This window comes from Haemaphysalis longicornis, unplaced genomic scaffold, assembly GCF_048455015.1.
Source record: "Haemaphysalis longicornis isolate Haplotype H1 unplaced genomic scaffold, Haemaphysalis longicornis Haplotype H1 scaffold_13, whole genome shotgun sequence".
NCBI lineage: Eukaryota > Metazoa > Arthropoda > Arachnida > Ixodida > Ixodidae > Haemaphysalis > Haemaphysalis longicornis.
The window spans coordinates 6,200,593-6,220,375 of record NW_027526233.1 but is presented as its reverse complement, the minus strand read 5'-3'; the positions used below and the strand labels follow the sequence as shown (position 1 = coordinate 6,220,375).

Below are 19,783 nucleotides of genomic sequence, written 5' to 3'. Positions count from 1 at the left end.
ACAGTAAGCAAAAAAAAGGTGGCAGCGCAATGCCGGCACGTGCGGGAGGAAAACCAAGCACAAAAAGAGCACAAATGCCGCCGGCACAGTTTCAGGCAGGGAGCGCGCGATCACTGCGAAGGCGGGAAATTCGAATCGCACATTCACCAAGAGAGGAGTGAGACAGGGCGGCGAAGAGCACGATGGGTGGTATAGCAGTGAGCGAATAATGGCGCTACAGCCGATCATGGCGAATCACTGCTCTGCACTTCCGTCACCGTTCCGCAAGGCCGTTTCACACTGTGTGGAACGGGCTTAATTTTTGCTATGCTCCCACTATTCCGCTGAGCTGCCACTAAGGTAAGCTTGTTGTTCACCCCTGCAGCATGGCAGCTGAGCCCTGGGTTTTTACGCTGGAGGCCCAGGTTGAAGCCCCAGCCAGTCTAAAGACTTTCCCTGTGAACTATCGTGAATCTCTCTGTGTTGAAAACGTTCTCTCAGATCAGTTTCAGGCACTGCTTAGGTAAGCAGCATTCCCTTGCCACCTTTTTGGTGTGGCACACAGCCTGTTAGCTCACTTAATTAACCAGTGTTGCGTATTGCACCCAACAAGCTGGGCTTGCGCCTACCGATATAAAGTTGCTTCCGCACAATGTGTCGCCATTTCAGTTTTGGCCACTCCATGCTTCCCGCTACAGATGATGGAAGGTGAAGCAATGTGTCCTTACACTCGGATGAACCAGATCACCTGGCCTCACAAAGATGCAAAACAAAACAATAAACAGTGTCAACCATACGAAGCCTGCCAATCATGGGAAAAAAAAAAGGATGCAGACAAGGCCAAGGAAGGCACTCGTCTTTCCTACGCACTCTGTCCAGTAGGTTGGCAGGTTCCCCTGCACAGCCCCCACAGCCGCATTCCTTAGCACACGATTACCCCTACAGCTAAGTTACTGCCCCAGAGAGAGTTCTTTCCATGATGCACATTTTACGAACACTCAACACTGAATGGCTGCTGCCTGGAAAAGGCAAAAACATGGGGCCATGCGGAAAAAAAAAAGAAGCAGAGACGTGTGGGGGCGGGTCTCACAGAGCTGAGCCTCTGCTGCCGCTGCTGATCAGTGGCCTCCCTCTGTAAGAACAAACAGAAAAGGGGGCGGGGGGAAAGAATGGCACGGTCAGCACCAGCAAGAGCTTTACCCGCAAGCAAGCAGCAACCGTGCGGTGACTGCATCCTCAAACAGAGCGTCGGTTTGCAGACACTGCTGTGCCTGCAAATATCAGCCTGAAGAAGTGAAGAATAACAGCAGAGTAGGAATAAATGTAGAATAACAGACTGCTGAGGAATAATAAGTGTAGCAGAAGTGTAACATAATAAGTGTAACAGAAGAATAAGTGTAGAATAAGAGACCGCTCCTCCCCACACAGTGGCAATCAATGAGTCAAATAACTGGCTACATGCCCAGCAGACGGGGCCGGATTGCGCGACTTGGTAGTCCACCTTAATACCACACTGCGGCAAAAGCAGGGACAGGCATGCAGGACGAGTGCTGCATTAAAAAAAGCCACATCGCAGCGGGGTTTCCAACCTGCTCTCCACGGCCAATCCAGCACTTTGGACCCCCAGCGTTCGTCCTCTGTGCCTTGCCTTTTCTCCTTGCTTTTGCTGCGCTGTAGTATTAAGGTACATGCACGGAATTTTTTTAATCTTTTCCATCCACTGCGCGTTTCACGTGCACTTCATACGCACACGCATCAGCAATGACAAATTTATACAGCACGTGCAGGCAGCACGGGCTTCAACAACCCCATGCTGGCCACATGTGGAACATGGAGGCATGCCACACAGCACGCCACATCTGCTCCTTACACACACTCCCCACCCCCGTTATAGAAAGAGATGAGTTGAAACCTAACCATGCACAGTGGAACCCCAATGACATGTCCCCCGGTTTCACGATTACCCGCTTCTCACAACAGACCAGCACAGTACCAGCACACCACCCATAGAAACAATGCCTTAAAAAACCCCGATTATGAAACGCTTGGGCGCACACGGCCCACTTCATACGACGAACCCTGGCAGGGATAAACCGGCATTTTCCCCACCTTCCCACCAATCGGGACGGGGCAGCCACATGGCTGCCCCGTCCAGATTTTTTTTTATCCAGATATCCGCAAAGGATATTTGATGGGAGCTTTCGTAAGCAGCGCGTATGACATTTTACAGTGAAAATTTCGCCCGCGTTATCCGCTTTTTTTTCTCGCTGCCCCTCTCGTTTGCCCCCCTGGAGTTGCGTTTCGGGGAGCAGCTAGAAGCGGTCGCTGAAGCTACCTGCGTAGCACCAGTGGTCTCTGCAGCTGCATCAGCGCGCCTGTGGCTTTTGGGGCGCATTTTTGCGGGGGAAAACACTCCATGTGGTTCACGCCGATGCCCGCGTAGACAATTAAGCTCTAACAGAAACAGAAACAGTGCACCAGCCGTGTATGCGCACCACGTTTTCGATTGCAGGAAACACTTTACGCGATGAACACTTCATTACAACCACAAATTTCAATGTAGCGAAATTTCAATGTAACGAAGTAAATTACGAATTTTACGGACTTCGTTACATCAAGGTTTAACTGCACAATGGTCACAGAGGTTCTTTGAATTTCAACGCATCTGACCGTCCTTTTTCATCTTTGAAGTTGCTCGTGTGAAAGGTATCATACACAGATCAAGTCCATAAGATCGTGACGCAGTGACGCGCACCTTGCCCCATGTGGAATGCCACTGACGTTCCCAAGTTTCCAGAAGGCCTCCCCTGTTTCACTAACGAGGTACTCACCGGTGCCAGGGGCTTCACCCGAGGCTCACGCTTGGCCGGGGGCTTGCTCTCCACGGGCGCCTGGTCACCTCCGGCTGCCTGCGAGGGCATCGTCACAACACGTGCCGCGAATTTGGCACAGCTGCCGACAGTTTGTCCCAGATTTATTTATTTATTTATTGATACTGCTAGCCTCAACTCTGGAGGCTATTGCAGGATTGGGGGATACATGAATAATAAGCCTGCTCTTTTTGAACAATTCACAAAAGCAGAAACAAGGGTCACGGTTAAAACAACAATATCAGCCAAATAGACTACACACATAAACACGAGGCAATTCAAAGGATAACAATAACAAAGGATAACAATAATGAAAGTTACAGCAGTAGGGAGTGCAGAACAGATATCAAGAAGGATTATTTACCAAAAACTTAGACAATTTAGAAGCATAACTATCAAGGAATGAACTAATAACAATTTCATTAGGAAGCCAATTCCATTCTCTTAATACGCATGGAAAATAAGAGTATTTAAAAAGGCTTCATTGTGGAACCTGTACTCAACAAGATGTTTGTCGTGGTTTGTTCTTGTAGACCTGGAAACAGATGGATTAATGAATTTCTTACAAGGTATTTTTAGGCCGCCATGGATTAGTTGAAACAAAAATTTTAGGTGTAAAATTTTGGCGCATTGACCTAATGTAGGTAGCTCAGCTCGTCTGAGTAATTGTGTGTGGGAGTTGTAGCGTTTATATTTATTGTAGATTACAGCTGGGAGAGCAATGCCAACACAGGCACATCAACTGCCACATTTTCTGGCTCTCTCGACGGCACAAACAGTGCAGTAGTGAAAATCTCATCGAACCACGTGTGGAGTAATGTGTTCATTGTGAAACTTCGAAGCACTGACTCGGCATCGATTGTAGAGCATTTATTTATAGCGACCAGGTGACCAACGGCCAAGCTATGTCCCACTTGATGCATGGAAGGGGCTCATGTGGCCCAGACAAAGTGCCTGTGTTTCTCCACCAACACGGCACGGGAAATACCTTTCACTGAAAATTGGCGCGAGAACGCAAACAGTGCAATTGGTAGAGAGGGGTTCGTTGAATGAACCATAGGCTGCCCTTCTACAGTACAAATGTGCAAAGCACAGATGCAACTGCTGCCTACACACAACAGTAACATCACGACGGTTGCATAGGACTCTAGAGCGAAAAGGACACTGGCCAAATGAAACCCAGGTGAACTGCCGCACGTTTCCTGGTCCCTTTAGGTTCTGCCATACACTAGGGTGTTCGACATGGACTACGGGCAGTGCATCCAATGCTCCCACCCTAGTGCCAGGATAGAAAGCAGTCCAAGTCTGCACCCTGCCCGGCTCCAATGCCCAATCTAGCCCCATCAGTGCAAACAGACCCGCTCCACACAACACTTGAGACCTCATGTCAGGCCTAACACCAGCATTTCTTCAAAAGCACAGCTGTGAATTGCTGACAATACGACAAGCGCTGCTGTCAGAGTTAGAGCCCTCAACTTCGCAGTCAAGGAATTTGCACTTCTGATTGATCAAGGTGCGCACATATTTCCGTCCACTAGTGCACTTTCTAAGGTCTTGCTGTGGCCTGCAAAGCGACTAGTGCCTTGTTTCTTGGGTACATCCCTGTTTCGTCTGTGCCGCCTCTTTTTTTTTTACCTGGTTCCAATTTCTACGCTAACGGTACCCCCACCCAACAGTTGGAGGACATGCCGGCCTGGTGACTCAACAGGGCCCCCTTTTCGAGCTCAAAGTTCTGCAGGAGCACTGCTTGAAACTCCCAAAGGCAGTGCTGGGAAGAAGTAAGGACTTACGGGCGGTGCTGTTGCGGCTGTCTTGCGCGAGCCTGAATCCATGACTGCCGTGCTGCTGAGCAGGTCTGCGTTCCTTTTGTCCGCTTCAATCTCCTGCACGCAACCAGGGGGGCTTCTCTTGTACAAAGCACACAGAGGAAAAGTCTAGCGCTGAATGCAGAGCAGAGCACCCACGCTTTCTTTCTCACGCTTTGCGATGACGATACAGATCACTGGATTCTTGGAACCTACTGGTGATGCTACTCGGTTGACAGACGAGGCACTCCCTCTTCTGCACTCTCTAACCTTTCCGAGAATACGCACTCAATGCAACCAACGCAAAAGCTACTAAGCTCGCAAAACCTTTGCTTTGGGTGCAACCAGACTTCACTCCATCAATGTGGTGGTCACTCCTTGCCAGACTGCATCATCAAATCATCAGCCCCACCTTTTCCCGAAGCGCAAACTATTCCACTCGCAGCGAATCATCCGCAAACACAGTTCCCCCCTTCCAGCAGCCGTGAAATCATTGCCGCATTACAACGGCCAGCCTCTTGGTTAGCTCACCCGGTTAGCTCATTACAAAGAAGGCACAGCTGCAGCAGGACAAATCTCCGTTCAGAGCTTATTTGCTTTCAATTTTCGCGGGTGTATCGCCATGCACACAACCATTTCCTCTTCGAAGTAGCAGCACTTCGCACTCTAAGTAGAAGCTATTTGCGGGATTCCATTTCCACAACTACGACTTACGTTAGCACGGTACAGAGTGGATGCGACATATAGCTGTTAGAAGCAGGTGCATTAATCGCTGCTCAAGTGCGTCCCACAGCCCTGGGGTCAATGCTGGCCACAGTTCTAACGCGCATGCTTTTTCGCTAAAAGTAGCCTTCAAATTTGTGTGCGCATTATACCTGGGTGCAAACCTGAGATCAGCTTCAAAGCATCCAGTGGCAGCGCCGTAGGCACAAACTCCTCCCAAAATCCAACTCAATCCAATCCAATCCAAGACCAGCTGTCAACGACAGGCGAGTAAATATTGCCGTACTTACCTTCCATTGGGCATACCTCATCCAGCTGTTGCAAATATTTATTTGTAAGTTATTTTTAAAGATGATAGTCTTACTTGGGCTACTTAAATGCACAAATTCTGGTGTCTGTCTCTATGCGACTTTATTCAGCCACCCGGCCAAAGTGAAACAGAAGCTGCACAATAGTCTTTTACCCACAGCCAAATCTAAACGTCTAAGTCCGGTGTCAATGTTCAAACTTGTCAATATTGTTGAACAAGAACAAGACATTACACAAGCATATGGCAGAAAATCAATACAGAAGTGATACTTGCAGTGTTCCTTTATTAAAATATTTATGGACGCTTGGTTTTTGTGATGGCAAATGAAATGCTATGCAGCAAATGAAAGTGCAGCAAATCGTCGCTTGCTGTTGCCCACGCTATTATAGCCCCTGGCGGCATTTAAGAAATCAAACAGCAATAGCAATGAAAGGTTCCACTAGACAGGCTCCATATTCCACTTGAAACGCCCGTGGAGTAGGGCAAGACGGTTCTATAAAGGTTGCAGTAGGGTGCCTCGATTCAAGCGCGTCTCCGCCGTTAGGCAGCGCTGGCATCGAGGCACCCGACTTGGAGCAGTTGAATGCAGCAAATTTACATTGACTTGAGCAAATCTCTAGCGTGTTTATCTTTGGGAGAAGTAAGATGGGAGAGCAACAGCATGAGATGTGAGCGGGAAAGAGATGGGAGGCATTTACTTGGCAGGGGCACCAGTAGACTACCATCTTTCGTAGACATTTGCAACGAAGGGAGCCGATATGCAGCCATTTTTTAGATTAAATCTTTTTTCAGATTTTCGTGAGTAAACTTACTGCGTGTTACAATCGTGCAAACAGGCTACTTAGCGTACCCACTGTTGTTGTCACGACGGTTTTGGCAGATGCCTCTGCACTTGCGGCGCCACAAAACGATCCAGTGAAGGGAACCGTGCCATCCGTGCACGAAATTAGAAAGCCGGTGCATCTGCACTGGGTGCTGGCCTCTAAAGCCCACCAGACACAGTGGTGCTCGAAAGGTGCCCCAAAGGGAGTTGCCCAGTTGGAAGACACGCACAGCTGAATGGCAGCACAAAGACTCTGCAGCGAACAAGACGCCACCCCTCTCCCATCCCCAGCACCGCTTTTCGGAAACCGGAGAGACTCACGGCGTGCCGTCGGAGCAGCTCTTCGTTCTTGATCCGGATCTGCTCCATGCGCTCCTGCAACAGCCGCTCCTTCTCCTCCCGCGACAGCTCCCCATTGGACGGCTGCAAGCAGCAAGAAGGCAACAGCATCCCCTCCTCCCCCTCAGGGTACGCAGGGCTTAAAGTGTTCATGCAGCAAAATAGAAGTTTGTTTTGGTTGAAAGATTTGGTGTTTTACAGTGCCCTCAGCGCTTGTCCGACAGCTTTATTCACCGAAAAATTAAACATTCTTAGCCGAAGTTTCAATTCTCCCGCTATATTGTGCATTTCCGTGACGTCGATAATGACGTATCCAGAGCAGGGCCTTACAACTAAAGCTGGCCTGCTGACCAGGGCTGCTGCCACTTCACGCACTGCCATTTGGTTATCTTGTTTACCGCACACTTTCATAGATGGCGCTGCAATACTGCTCAAGTGCCAGTGTTCGCACTTTGCTTCTGGCCGGACTTCTATACCTGCCGTATTTTTATTATGGTTCATACTGGTAATTGTTTTCTCACACTTAAGCTATGACACGACAAACATGGTCGTCCAAGCGACCGTGCCACTTGTGTCCGTTGGTCAGTGTTGTTTCAGAAAAATCCAGCGCATCCAACGGCTGTGTTAGGCGGTGTCAGCCGGCAAATTCGCGCACTAACTGCTCCGGTGTTAATGTGTTCATCCGTAGGTTTAATATTTCACCCCCAAATTCACCGCAGACGAGAACGGTCCAACATCCAGTTCGTCGTCGGTTGTCCTCGGAGTGCCTGAGTGATCAGGCTCCTTGGACAGCGCATCCTTTAGGGGGCGCTTTGCCTGGCCCGCAACCGCCGAGTGCTTCAAGACGCCTCGGATGGCGCAGGCGGTGTGGCGGGGTTGGGAGCTGCCACGGGTGCCTCCGTCTCCATCTCCTCTGTGCCCTCGTGTGTGCTTTGGGCCGGTGGAGAGGAAGCAGTGGATGCAGCGGCATCCCCAACGGACGTGGTTACCACCACAGCTGCTGCTGGCTGAACAGGCAGCGTGGTGATGGGTTGGGCTGCCCGGGGCAACCTTAGGGGGGGGCGGGGGTGGGACCAGGTCCGACTTGCAGTACTGGGTCCCCGCCGAAACCAGACGCCGCTCCGCCTCCGGCGTACCTCCCCAGAGGTACGCTGAGGCGAACCTTTTTTGTGCCTCTGGGAAGGTGATGTCCTCCATGACCTTGATGTTAATTATCTTTTTTTCAAGCTGAAATCTTTCGCGCTTTCGGGAGTATGCAGCTTGTGGTCCCTGGCAGTTTGCATAGATGAGATTTTGTGAGGGACAGTTCTCTGAGGGATGATCATGTTGTGCCCATTTCGCGCATGTTAGTGGACCACGGCAGGTGTTAGTGCCATGCCCAAACCAACGGCATTTAAAACACTGGTGCGGGTTGGGGATGTATGGCCTGACGGGGCAATGAATGAAACTTGCATTTACCGTATTTTCCGGTGTATAAGTCGCGGTTTTTTTTTCTGAAATTTTCGTTGGTGCGTCTTATCCACTGGTGCGACTTATGTATGGAATAAATCTGGTTCGCGATGGCCGCGCGTGCCCAGCGCACGTTGAGACACAGCTCTATGGTGTAAATTAATCTCAAGCCCACCGTTACGGCATTTCTCATAGCCCATATGTCGCTTCGGGACGTTGCACCAAAGAATTTACAGCTTTTTCTAGTCAAAAACAATGATAATGGCCTGCGACAACCACGCGCCACTTTAGGCCATGCGCAGTAACTACAGTTCAGAATAAATTCAAAGTAACATCAAACTGGGTTGCAAAAACAAAATGCAGCTCATGAATTATTACAGACAGTTACTCTGAAGGAGGTAAACGTGCTGCTAATCTTTAAAATGACAGCTTGGATATAAGTTTTGATTTTCGGGCCACTTCCGGTAGCGTCTACTTCAAAGCTACTTTTACCACACCAACCCAGCCGGAAAGTTAATATCATCTGGACTCCTGGCCATTCCTCCCTGACGGGCAACAACTTTGCTCATCAGCAAGCCTGCGCCCTTTCTCTCCAGGCTTCCGAGGAAACCACATCGTTAATCCCGCTCGTAACGTATCAGGACATCACTCAATATTACCGGTCCGACAGACAACACTTCCCTCCTCCTCACCCTGCACTATCCAAGGAAGAAGAATCGCTGCTCCGCAGACTACAAACCAATACCTTTCCTCACCCAGTTCGCCTGCATCGTATATTTCCAACTCAATACTCTGCTATATGCCAGTTTTGTTCACAACCCGGAACTCTAGCTCATGTTATAATACAGTGTGTGTGCAATCCCAAACTTCCGCCTCTCCGATCCCCTCTTCCCACCCCTGAGCTGTGGGAGAACCTGTTGACCAGCGACCGTCTGGACGTCCAGCAGCTCCTGGCATCCAGAGCAAAGGCTCTCTGCTCACTTGATGGATTCCCGGACTAGGGAACCACTCCCACTTTAGAAAGCTCAAATAAACGCTCTCTCTCTCTCTCTCTCTCTCTCTCTCTCTCTCTCTCTCTCTCTCTCTCTCTCTCTCTCTCTCTCTCTCTCTCTCTCTCTCCCATCCGCCATGACACCTTTATTGCGCTGATTTACGACAGCACGCAAGAGACGCGCGACGTTTGGAGAGGGGGCCAAATGGGTCTCCGACTCTTGGGACTCCATTTCTACAAAAATAGTTGTAGCTGGGTTGATAAAGGCCGGAGTAATCCGGTCCGCCAGTGGTAACAATGTTGGCGAAGAGGACGTCAGAGAGTCGGAGGACGACAGTGATGCGCCGTAGGAACTCCAACTGACGATACTGAATTGTTAGAAAGTCTGAGGAAAAAGACTTCGATGGTTTTGCCTAAACGCCGTCCGTAAGTACATGCCATCTGTGTGTACCCATAAACCATTTTTGAGAAGTTAGTTATGTCCAGACTTTGGATGTTATATGCCCGTGTCTAGCCCTCCTTACAAGGGGATGCGTTAATAGGCGGCGGCCGCCGCAACCATGTACTTTCGCTGCACTTTCTAACGATCTGATTCACTATGAGTTTACCTAATTAACAAGTGCGTCTTATATACCGGTGCGTCTTATACACCGGTGCGACTTATATACGTTTTTTTTTTGGAAAAACTGTCATTTTGACAGGGGTGCGACTTATACAAAGGTGCGACTTATAGACCGGAAAATACGGTACTGATTCAGGAATTGTGGAATGGTCGAAAGTCAATATTAGATATTTTGTTAGGATTCCCTTTTTATCTCTACAAATCATGATACGCCTCACTGCTGTCACACCTTGGTCTTTAAGGCCTTCCAACAGATTGGTTTCAGTTTCATTCATCAGATCCGGCTCAGAGATCACACTCTGGGAGCTATTAAGGCTGCGATGCGAGTTTGAGTCAAGAGATTTGTAGCTTGTTATTGACTTCTACAATAGCCTCTCCGGTTCTAAGTTTTTTGGCTTTGTAGGATTGACCAACAATTCCCTCAACAAATTTGGAGATCAGAAAGACAGACTTTGTGGCAAGGGGGTTCGACGTATCAACAGATTCCATTACCGAAAACCTAGCATAGTTTTCCGGCTTTGGGAAACTCGTCGTTGGCAACGGAGGAAAGGATACTTCGGTGCGGCCCCTTTTAGGGGGCCGATCTTCGGATTTAGAAAATTTGGATACCATATGGCATGTAAAGAAACAGGGGACGGGGGTACTTTCTTTGTCAGCCTTACCCTGATAGCTGAAGAGGTCCCGGAACTCCCTGCCTGGTAAACAGACAGGGAGCCCACCTGCTGGAGCTTGACCTGGGCTCCGACGGCCACCGTTTGAGGTTTCTCACCCTCCACCTATAAACACATCGCCACGGTTGAATACAGTTTATGTTTGGGGTCTCGGGGTCCGCGGTGTCGCCAATACTGTCACCAAGATTACTCAAGGTGCCCTGTGCGAGGTGTATGTTGGTTATAATGAATTTCATAGCTCACAAAGGCGTTTTTTGGCGTGACATTAAATTTTGTACGAATAAAACTGGGCGGCACTGGCAACACCAGAACATGGCGGGTGACCGCGGAAACTTCAGCTGCTTTTGTTTGAGAATTGCAGTGTAGGTCGGCGGAACTCCTTCCAGTTTGAATGGAATTCCAAATTTCAAAGGGCATTCGACTCAAATGTCCTATCAAACGCTCGTGTAGGAAGGGCATTATTCTTAGAGACAGTTTTTTCAAGCCCAAAAACAACCACATGCAAGAAGTAATACAATTACCCAAGTAATCCGTGGGTGACGAAAGGTTTGCTGGAATGCATGGTAAGAAGGAAAATGCGTATAGAAACTCAACGGAGATTCTTCAAGCCGTCTCATGCTAATCACTGCAAGAACTTTTGTGAAATCACAAATCCATTGCAAAGACGGGCAAAAGGCACGACCGAACAAATGAACAAATTCAAGAACAATCCAAAGAAAGCAACAGAACAAACATTTGCCACTAAAATTTATTGCACTAGTAGGACCTAATAGCAGCCAATTGAAATTGCTAATGCTTGAGCAACTATTTCTTCACTCGTCCTAAACCAGACTGAGGCCCCCCACTCCAACGCCTGATAGACCAGCCTGCAGTAAATTTTAATACACGTCATTCGCCATAGTACTTGGACTGTCCCACGCACCTAAACTTATTCTATGATTTTAAAACTTGTTATGCCTTCCTTAGACTCGGATAACGCCTGGGCCAATCATTAAAACTTGTTGCTCACTGCATTCCAATATTGCCAATAACTTATTCGCACACAGCCTTTCCCCGCGCTTCTTGAAACGACCTCAGATAGTTTGCATTTAACTTCCAACTGCAGACCAATATCTATCCCTGTATGTCTTAGCAACATCATCGAGAAGTTGCTCCCCTATCAACTGAATATTTTCAAAACCCATCAATTTGGTATTCATTCCAGGAGTTCAAATAAAAATGTGCAACTCACAGCTATTTATTTGCAGGAAAAGAGGTTGCCTTAAAGGGACACTGAAGTGAATTTGTCAAGCTCCCGTTTTTGCTTGCACTGCGTAAACTGGCTCAAATTAGCACACTTTTCATCGTTTATCCGGTTGACAAATCGGTAATTATTTTACAAAGCGCGAAAGAAGAAAAACTACCATGCGCGGTTTGCGGCGGCCGCACCAACTAAGGCTGTGATGTTGAGAGGAGGGGCGCCGTGATTGGACGATGCCCAAGGTTAGCAATCAAACAAGTTTCGGTTTCGGTTCTGTAAAACATAACCAATGGCGTTGTTGGATGGGCATTCTCAATGTCTCAGTAATCATCGTACCGCGCTTCTGCCATGTTGGCGGCTGTAAAATGCACAAGATAAGCCTCCCAGGACGGCTTGTAGTCGTAGCATTCAGTAGCCGAGACCTACGCAGTGCATGAACGCCCTCCGCGTACCCGCAGACGCCCAAATGTCATGCGCTTTTCCCCCATATTTGGAGCTTGCCTCCCTCATGCCTGTATCGTAAAAAGCGTGTTCGCACCAGGCCAAGGGTCTGTTCATTCTGGCCTGTGCCCACTGCCTGCAAGCAGTCGGTGCTTATGGCAACAGCACGCCAACGAGAACTCGCTAGCGCGTCAGTGCCAGCCAGCGCGTGTTTTGTGAACTAGTTCGTGTACACAACGTTGCGGCCCAAAAAAAGGTGAACTCAATATAGAAAACATCGGCGGAAAACAAAAAAGTTAACTTACAAAAAAAAAAAGCACGTACCCGCGGAGATTCGAACTCGCGACTTTTAAAACACTTGCGGTGACACACCTAGCGCCCCAGACCACTGAGCCACGGAACGGGGCGCGAAGGCCTTTCTAATATAGGGTATATATTGCACAACCGGTTTACACTTTTATTTAGTTTTGGCATTTCAAGCAGCTTAGGTGACTATTTGTTGTACTGCGCTCGTGCAGTAAGCGTCGCCCGAGTTTCCACAGTAGCTCACGTCTAGCAATTCCATTTCGTAGACGGAAAAGCGTTCGCAGATGCGTAGTCGTGCTGCTGACCGCTGTGCTTGTTCGCCCAGCGCAAAAAAGTGCTTCCCGCGCCCTAGTTTTACGCTGTACGGTAAAAATATCAGTTGATTTTATTTCTTTAGTACCTATATTAACTTCGCTGACTCTTCTCCCGCCTTCAAGAGGCCTTATATTTTCCTACTGGCGTACCAGTTAGCGAAGCGTCGCATGTGCGCTTGTGCAGCGCTTGTGTGAAGCGACCTTGACTTGGAGCTAGATATAGTGTACAAACAAACCAAGTAAAGAAAGGCACATTCTTCCATTCACAAACGTGTCCTGGCTTCGTTTCAACTAAGCGAACGAATTGCGACCAAGCAATTTGTTTTAACTGCCTTGATTGCGACGACCCGCCGGCGGCCGGCGGACGAAACGCTGGGCCGACTGACTCTGTCTGAAGGCCGGGGAGCCGTGCAGTAGCGCAGCCGTGGCGCAGCCAATTGCCAGCTCATCCCCTCCTGACGTCACACGAAAACGCCGCAGAAAATGGGCGAGCGTAAAGAGAGGAGGACAGCATTTTCGAATTAGTTTTTCTACTAAATAAAACTGCGTAAACGCGCCTAGAGTGGTCGAAACATGGCCTGGGGACTCCGGACTACAATTTGCGCTAGTAATCCCGCAATGTTTACATATCACTTCAGTGTCCCTTTAAATAGACTTTGACATACACAGAAAAACCATAAAAACCAATAGCAACAGCGATAACAACACCACAATACTCATTGTCCGCCTACCGCATGCTGTCTGGAAAACGGAATGCATTGCCAAAAAGTGATAATAACCGTTCACTGATGTACCCCTCGCGATTTTTTTTAATTGAAATACACTTCTGAAAGCTCATGTGCCACAGTGTCACGGCTTCTGTCAATGTTCATGCGGGAAGGAACATGCCATGCATTACGTGGGATGCAAAGTTGGTATTGTTTACCAGATACCGCTCACCACACAAGTCATATAATGGGCAAAGTGGACATTGCTTAACCCTTTCAGCCACGAATTATTATATTCACTGCAGAAAAATTCCATACTTGCAGGTTTAACAGTGTCAGGTGCCTATAGGTAAGAAATAAAGTTCAGCATCTCTAGAATACTTATTACGCAAATGGCGTCGCATCCTCATACGGAGACACCATTACTCAATCCTGCTTTTCCAATAAAAAATAATAAATATCCTGAGGCAGTTTACAAACAACGCGGTGAAATAATAATTTCTGCACATGAAAGAGGTGTTTTTAGCCTTTATTTAGCCTTTAGCCTTTATTCAGCCTTTAGATTTACGCCACAGTAAAAGAGAACTTAGGACGGCAACACACCGGAGCTCCCACAAAACTTGGTGGCGTCCATTTTGAAACAATGTTTATAAGTGCGGTTCCGCCATTCCACATCACATGGTGCTACCTTTCACTTCCGTAGGTTTCGAACATCAACCGCGCCGCTCTGCAGCATGAACTCTTCATTTTCACGAGGAAAACGACGAAGAAAGTCGCGTCTCCATATGGAGACACGGTGACTGAAAGGGATAAATGATCGCCTCAGCGAACACGATTTATCAATAAACAACAGCAATGGATCCCACTTGCCCATTCATTGTACTGATTGTGGTTCTACACTGCGCCTCAAAGAAACTGCTATCATTCACAGAAGCCAAGACACTGGTGTGTGAGCTTTCAGAAGCGTACTTCATCTTAAAAAAATCACGAGGGGCGCGCCAGTGAACAGTCATTATCACATTTTAGCAATCAATTCCGTTCTCTAGACAGCATACGGTAGGCAGACTGAGTATTTGCAGGGGTGCTATCGCTTTTACTATCTGCTTTTATGGTTTTATGTTTATGTAGAAGCCTACTTAAGGCAACCTCTTTTCCTGCAAATAGATAGTTAGGAGTTGCGCACTGTTTGTCTTCTTTCCCCTGTATGTCCATTTAGTGCAATTTTCGCAAGGCAAAAAAGCAGTTGTGCATCCGCGCCTCTAAGCACAAGACAGCTCGCGCTACAGACGCCCAGTTCGCAAAGCCGGCTGCAGCCAATTCTTGCGCGTGCTGACAAGTTCTACTTTGGGAGAAATGTGAAAGCATGCGGACAAAACGATCCGGGCCCGCCAGTCAGGCTTGAGGAAGACGCTGACACAGATGGATATGACGACGACTGCTACTGCCACAGTAAAAAGCGACAACGGAACGTGTAAATAAACAATTTCTAAATGAATGCAATGCGCGGTGGTGCGTCCTTCAGAGCTTACGCAGAAAGAGATCATCCAGTTTCACTGTGGTTCAAGCCTTGCGCGACTTAGTGGAAAGCTCCAATTTTTTTTTCTTGTTTTTCTTCGCCTCAAAATATATTTAATCTACCAAAAGATGCAACTCATTTCTATGCTGCCGTGCCTTTTGACCTAAATGAATAAGCTAAAACTACAAAAAGAAAAATGCCACAAAGTGCGAAGGTGCAAATGCACTCCCATGTTTAAGCAAAGCAGCTTTCTGGGCAGAAACCGCAGAAGCATATTTTTGTATCAAGAAGGCGGTTGAAAAGAGCATCACTACTGGAAAGAGAAGCTGACTTTCCAGAAAGGGTCTGATTAGAGCTTAACACTTCATCTCATGCGTTCTTGAATTTTTTCACAAGTCCTAGCTGAAGTGGCACTTTCTGTGCTGCGTTTGTTTCTTCTTTCGTCTGCGTTTTCTGTGCCTTTCAGTTTTCTAAATAACAGCTTCTAGCATGCCATGCTTTTTCACTTTAGAAATCTTGTGTTTTCCTTCTCTCATTGGGAAACCCGTGCTGATAACGTCAACTCCATCAAACAGGCACTTGGCAGCCAAGGCTGCAATGTAACAGACCAAAGGAGCTTCCTTGCTCTATGCCCAACTGGGTCACCACGTTTGTCCCCCACTTGACGTGCTGAATTTTGATTTGGATTGTGCTGTACTCTGTCCTGCAGGAAAGTGCACGTAGGGCAAAATTAGGGGCTGTATCAGTGAGCATGGTGCATTTTTTAGTGCCTGTGCGGAAGATAACTTTTATGCTGGTGTTTGAAGAATCTGGTGTCAGCATCGGCAGGGAGCATTAAATGCAACGGAGGCTTTTTAAATCAACAAGCCTGGCTAGATGACGACAGTATACCCTGTACTCCAGCTGTTCCGACTCGTAAAAAGTTAACATTCCAGATTCTGCCACTATAGCGCATGCATTTAACGGTCTTCAGAAACAGTGCGTTCATTAACCCTTTAATACCCAGCAGTGCCGAGGAGCAACCCAAACATTTTTTTTTTTCTCGCAGGCTTTGTGGGGTTTTGGACTTTTAACACCTTATGTGGACAGACGAGGCTACGCGGATCTTCAGAAAGTGAACAAGAGGGGGCAGCACCTACTTTTGCCCACTCGAAAACCAAGTTAGGCAGAATCTGAGCCAGTTGAATCATAACTGAGCAAATCAAAAGTCAGCGTTGGTGCTTCATCTTTCGCCTGTGTCCTGAGTTAAATTTAGGCTGACAGGCATTTAAATCAATTAAAAAACCAAGCTTGTTTAGGCCTCGACTCGCATTGAGCCCGGCAGCTCAATTGACTTGTGACAGGTAAGCAAAATCGTGCCATTTGGCTGTTAATACAAGCAACACCAACTTTACGTTTATGGTCTCCACTTGAACCATAAACCATGCCGATCAAGATAGCATTCTTGTTCAACTGCTAGATGGAGCCGCAAATGTCCAATGTTCCACAGGGCAGACACCACATTGTGTCCATCTTAATGGAGCTCATTTTTTTTATGACTTCACTTTTGTCATGTCCAGTGTCCGCTAAGATCATCAAAATCATGACCTTAACCAAAAAATTAAAGTTTTAGGCGTCAAATGTTTAAACGCGGTTGTGACTGGTGAGAAAATTAGAGAGCGACTAGGACATCGACAACTTGTCGCCGTTACCACACTCTAATCTTTTTCATTAAACATGCGCACCAACTTGCCCAACAATATGTTGTGCGTTTGCGAGTATACAGCGTCCAACCAGTCTGCTCAGCTCTCCCTCTGGTGTCTGTTCAACTAGTGTTACAATACTAAACAATGCTCGACAAACAGACCCCAAAAACACTTCTTTTTTTTTTCTTTTCACGTACTTTGGAGCACAAATGGGGCAGCGAAGCCCCTCAAATTCTGGGTGTGCCACTTTCGGGCAACGTTCCTCAATCTGGAATATGACAGAGGCGAAGTTAATGGACCTTTTTCCAGAAGCGATCTGCGCATGCGCGGGCTGCCAGTCCGCCATTCTTGGCAGGCGCCTCGGGCAAAATAAACAAAAGGGCGAAGCGACTATACTGTCCAGCGCTGCACGTTTTCTTTATTTCTCTTTCGACACCTCGTTGTGGGTTTATACGCGCACACAAAAACGGTTTTCTAAGAAACTTGATTGATTCTGGGGTTTAACGCGCCGACGCAACGCAGGCGATGAGGCGCGCCGTAGTGGAGGGCTCCGGATTAATTTTGACCACCTGGGGATCTTTATCGTGCGCCGAAATCTCGTACACACGGGCGTTTTTGCTTTTCGCCTCCATCAGAAAAGCGGCCGCCGCGGCCGGGAATCGAACCCGCGACCTCGTGCTCAGCAGCGCAACGCCTTAGCCACTGAGCCACCGCGGCGGGTGGTTTTCTAAGAAACGGGGCAAAGACGTTTGAGGCTGACCATGCTGCGGGCGCACATGGCTGCCAGTGAGGGAGTAACGAAACTGGAAAAAAAGAAAAAATTTAAGGGAGCATAGACCACTGCTGATTAGTCACGGCAACGTGCGCCTGCTACCTAAGGTCCCTGAAAAGGGACCTTACTGCTACCGTGACATTCACGCGAAAAGTATGGGTGACGGGTAAGAGCGGAAAGGACTGCAGGACCAGGATATTTTGTGCACGAGTTCTCCGAAGCGAAACTTTCTTGGGGGTGTGCCCTACTGTAGTTTTTAGTTCGCCGTGGCGGCCACTAGCGGAACCGGTAGTGGAAAAAGGTGCATTTCGTTGCGCGTTATAAAATACCCCCCCCCCCCTTACTTCCCCGAATTGCCACAGAAAAGGAAAATATGAAGAGAAGGCATTCCGACCACAGGGGCGATTCATTCAGTGAACGCCGCGTCCTTTTCGCTGAAAGTGCCTAAGAGAGTCGTCATTCGGGCGAACTTTACTGTCACCCATACGCAGCGGAACTTTCAGCCGGGGAGTCTAGCCAGCTCAGTAACGGTTTAATAACTAGCAATGACTACAAGACGAAGGACCACTACAAACCACTCGACGATGTGTTGCGAGCACCTTCCCGATTCGTTCTGTTGCGAGCGTTGTTTCGTCAGAGGTACACGAAAGGCGCCTGGGTCGTCTATTTCTCGGACGTATCACCAACTCGCCGAACTTTCAATTCTGTTAACTCCTACCTGTGCCGACATCGCGGGCCGCCTCCTCTGGCTTGCTCGACGACGCCGCTGGAGGTTGTTGACAGCTGAAACCGCGGTCTTTTTTCCTTTCCAAAGATTGTTCCCAAGCACTCTGGGGTCTAGATGCGAATGAAACTAAGTCTATGCACCTGGAAATGAGGCACGAAAACGAACGTTCACGTCTCGGACGCTTCGAGCGACTTGGCGTTCCGAATTCAGCACTGCAGAACAGTTCTGAATAAGCTTAAACAGCACGTTTCTTACAAACCATCATGCAAACCATGCTCACAAACGTTCTCCGTTTGCATAATATTGATGATGATGATTAGAATGCCTTGTTCGAGACATTTCAACACAACAAAAACATTCAAATGTTTACAAATAAACTAATGAGAACAATAAAAGGCAGAAACCATACGCTTTTTGAGTGTTATTAAACCATCGCTTCCTTATCTTAGCCCACTGCTTTCTGCGCATGCGCCATAATGTAGGCGCGTCGTCTGCTTTCAGGCCGCATTGCCGCGCGCCGCGGCCCCGATGAACGGGAGGACGCAGCACATCTCCTCCTGGCATGTGCGGCATAGGTCACTCGTGTACACGTCCGGGCACACGTGCTTTATAGGGCTGGGGTGGGTAGCGTCCCCGTCTGGAGTTGCCGATATAGTACCAAAAGTTTCCAAAAGCACCGCAGTCATAAAAAATATACCTGCTAAAAAATCAGAAAATCATAAAAATAAAAATCACCATAAAAATAATATAATAAATGCGCAGATAGGTTTACCAACATGAGTTCGCCGACATACTCTGCAGAAAAGGCCAACTGCATGCACTCAAAATGTCAACCTCTTGAAAACGTTATTTTTGTATACTCTGCCTAAAAAGACTGCAAGATACAAGATATTGCAGCTGAAATACGCGTATCCGCGGTGCAAACGACCATCAAAAATCACACATTTTGAAACCGAATTGAGCGCGGCCATTACGGCCAGGCTGACGTGACGTTCCAGCCGGCCAAGCCAGCGAGCGAGCGGTGGCAAACCTGCACGCAACGTTTCGCCCTCGCCGCAGTTCTTAGAAGAAGCGCGGCCAGCGGCCTCAGCTCGCCCGGTTCTTCCGGCTGGCCACAGGAAAAAGCGCAGGGCCGACAGCAATGTCACTTCCGCTTCATGGCTGTTCGGGCGATCCGCCGGCAAGTGCAGCACCGCCGGCGACGGAGCTATTTCGGATGCTCAATGAACCGCGCAGTCCACGGGGCTACCAGTCATGTCCGAGTATGTTTGGTTGTCCGTTCATATTAAATCTGGCCGAGGTGAAATTTGAGCGCAGTTTTAAAGTACCTTGGGGCTTCGCCCTTGCCATCAGTCCTGCACGACAGTCTTCAGTTACTTGGTAGCAATGATGTCAGAGAGAGAGAGAGAGAGAACCACTTTATTTACGGCTGGGTCAGGGGGAGGAGGCGGCGGGTGCCCAGAGGGTCTCCGCGATCTGTTGGGCCCTGGAGA

The 19,783-nt window shown here is 48.2% G+C and overlaps 1 protein-coding gene across 3 annotated transcripts in view; it reads right to left on the bottom strand.

The window, feature by feature from the left end:
• The window catches only part of LOC144164226 (uncharacterized), a 42,681-nt gene extending 24,109 nt beyond the window's left edge, over window positions 1-18,572 (bottom strand). Inside the window, exons 1-6 of one of the 3 annotated variants that reach the window (XM_077694741.1) lie at window positions 18,282-18,571; window positions 10,574-10,687; window positions 6,832-6,933; window positions 4,640-4,732; window positions 2,811-2,888; window positions 1,070-1,111 (exon numbers count right to left, since the gene is read on the bottom strand). In XM_077694741.1, coding sequence (XP_077550867.1) covers window positions 1,070-1,111; window positions 2,811-2,888; window positions 4,640-4,732; window positions 6,832-6,933; window positions 10,574-10,687; window positions 18,282-18,293 — 441 coding nt within the window. In that variant the 5' untranslated portion in view covers window positions 18,294-18,571. Of the gene's footprint in view, window positions 1-1,069; window positions 1,112-2,810; window positions 2,889-4,639; window positions 4,733-6,831; window positions 6,934-10,573; window positions 10,688-18,281 lie in introns of all 3 variants that reach the window. The other 2 variants (XM_077694742.1, XM_077694743.1) reach the window with 2 other exon arrangements.
• Window positions 18,573-19,783: the final 1,211 nt, after the last annotated feature.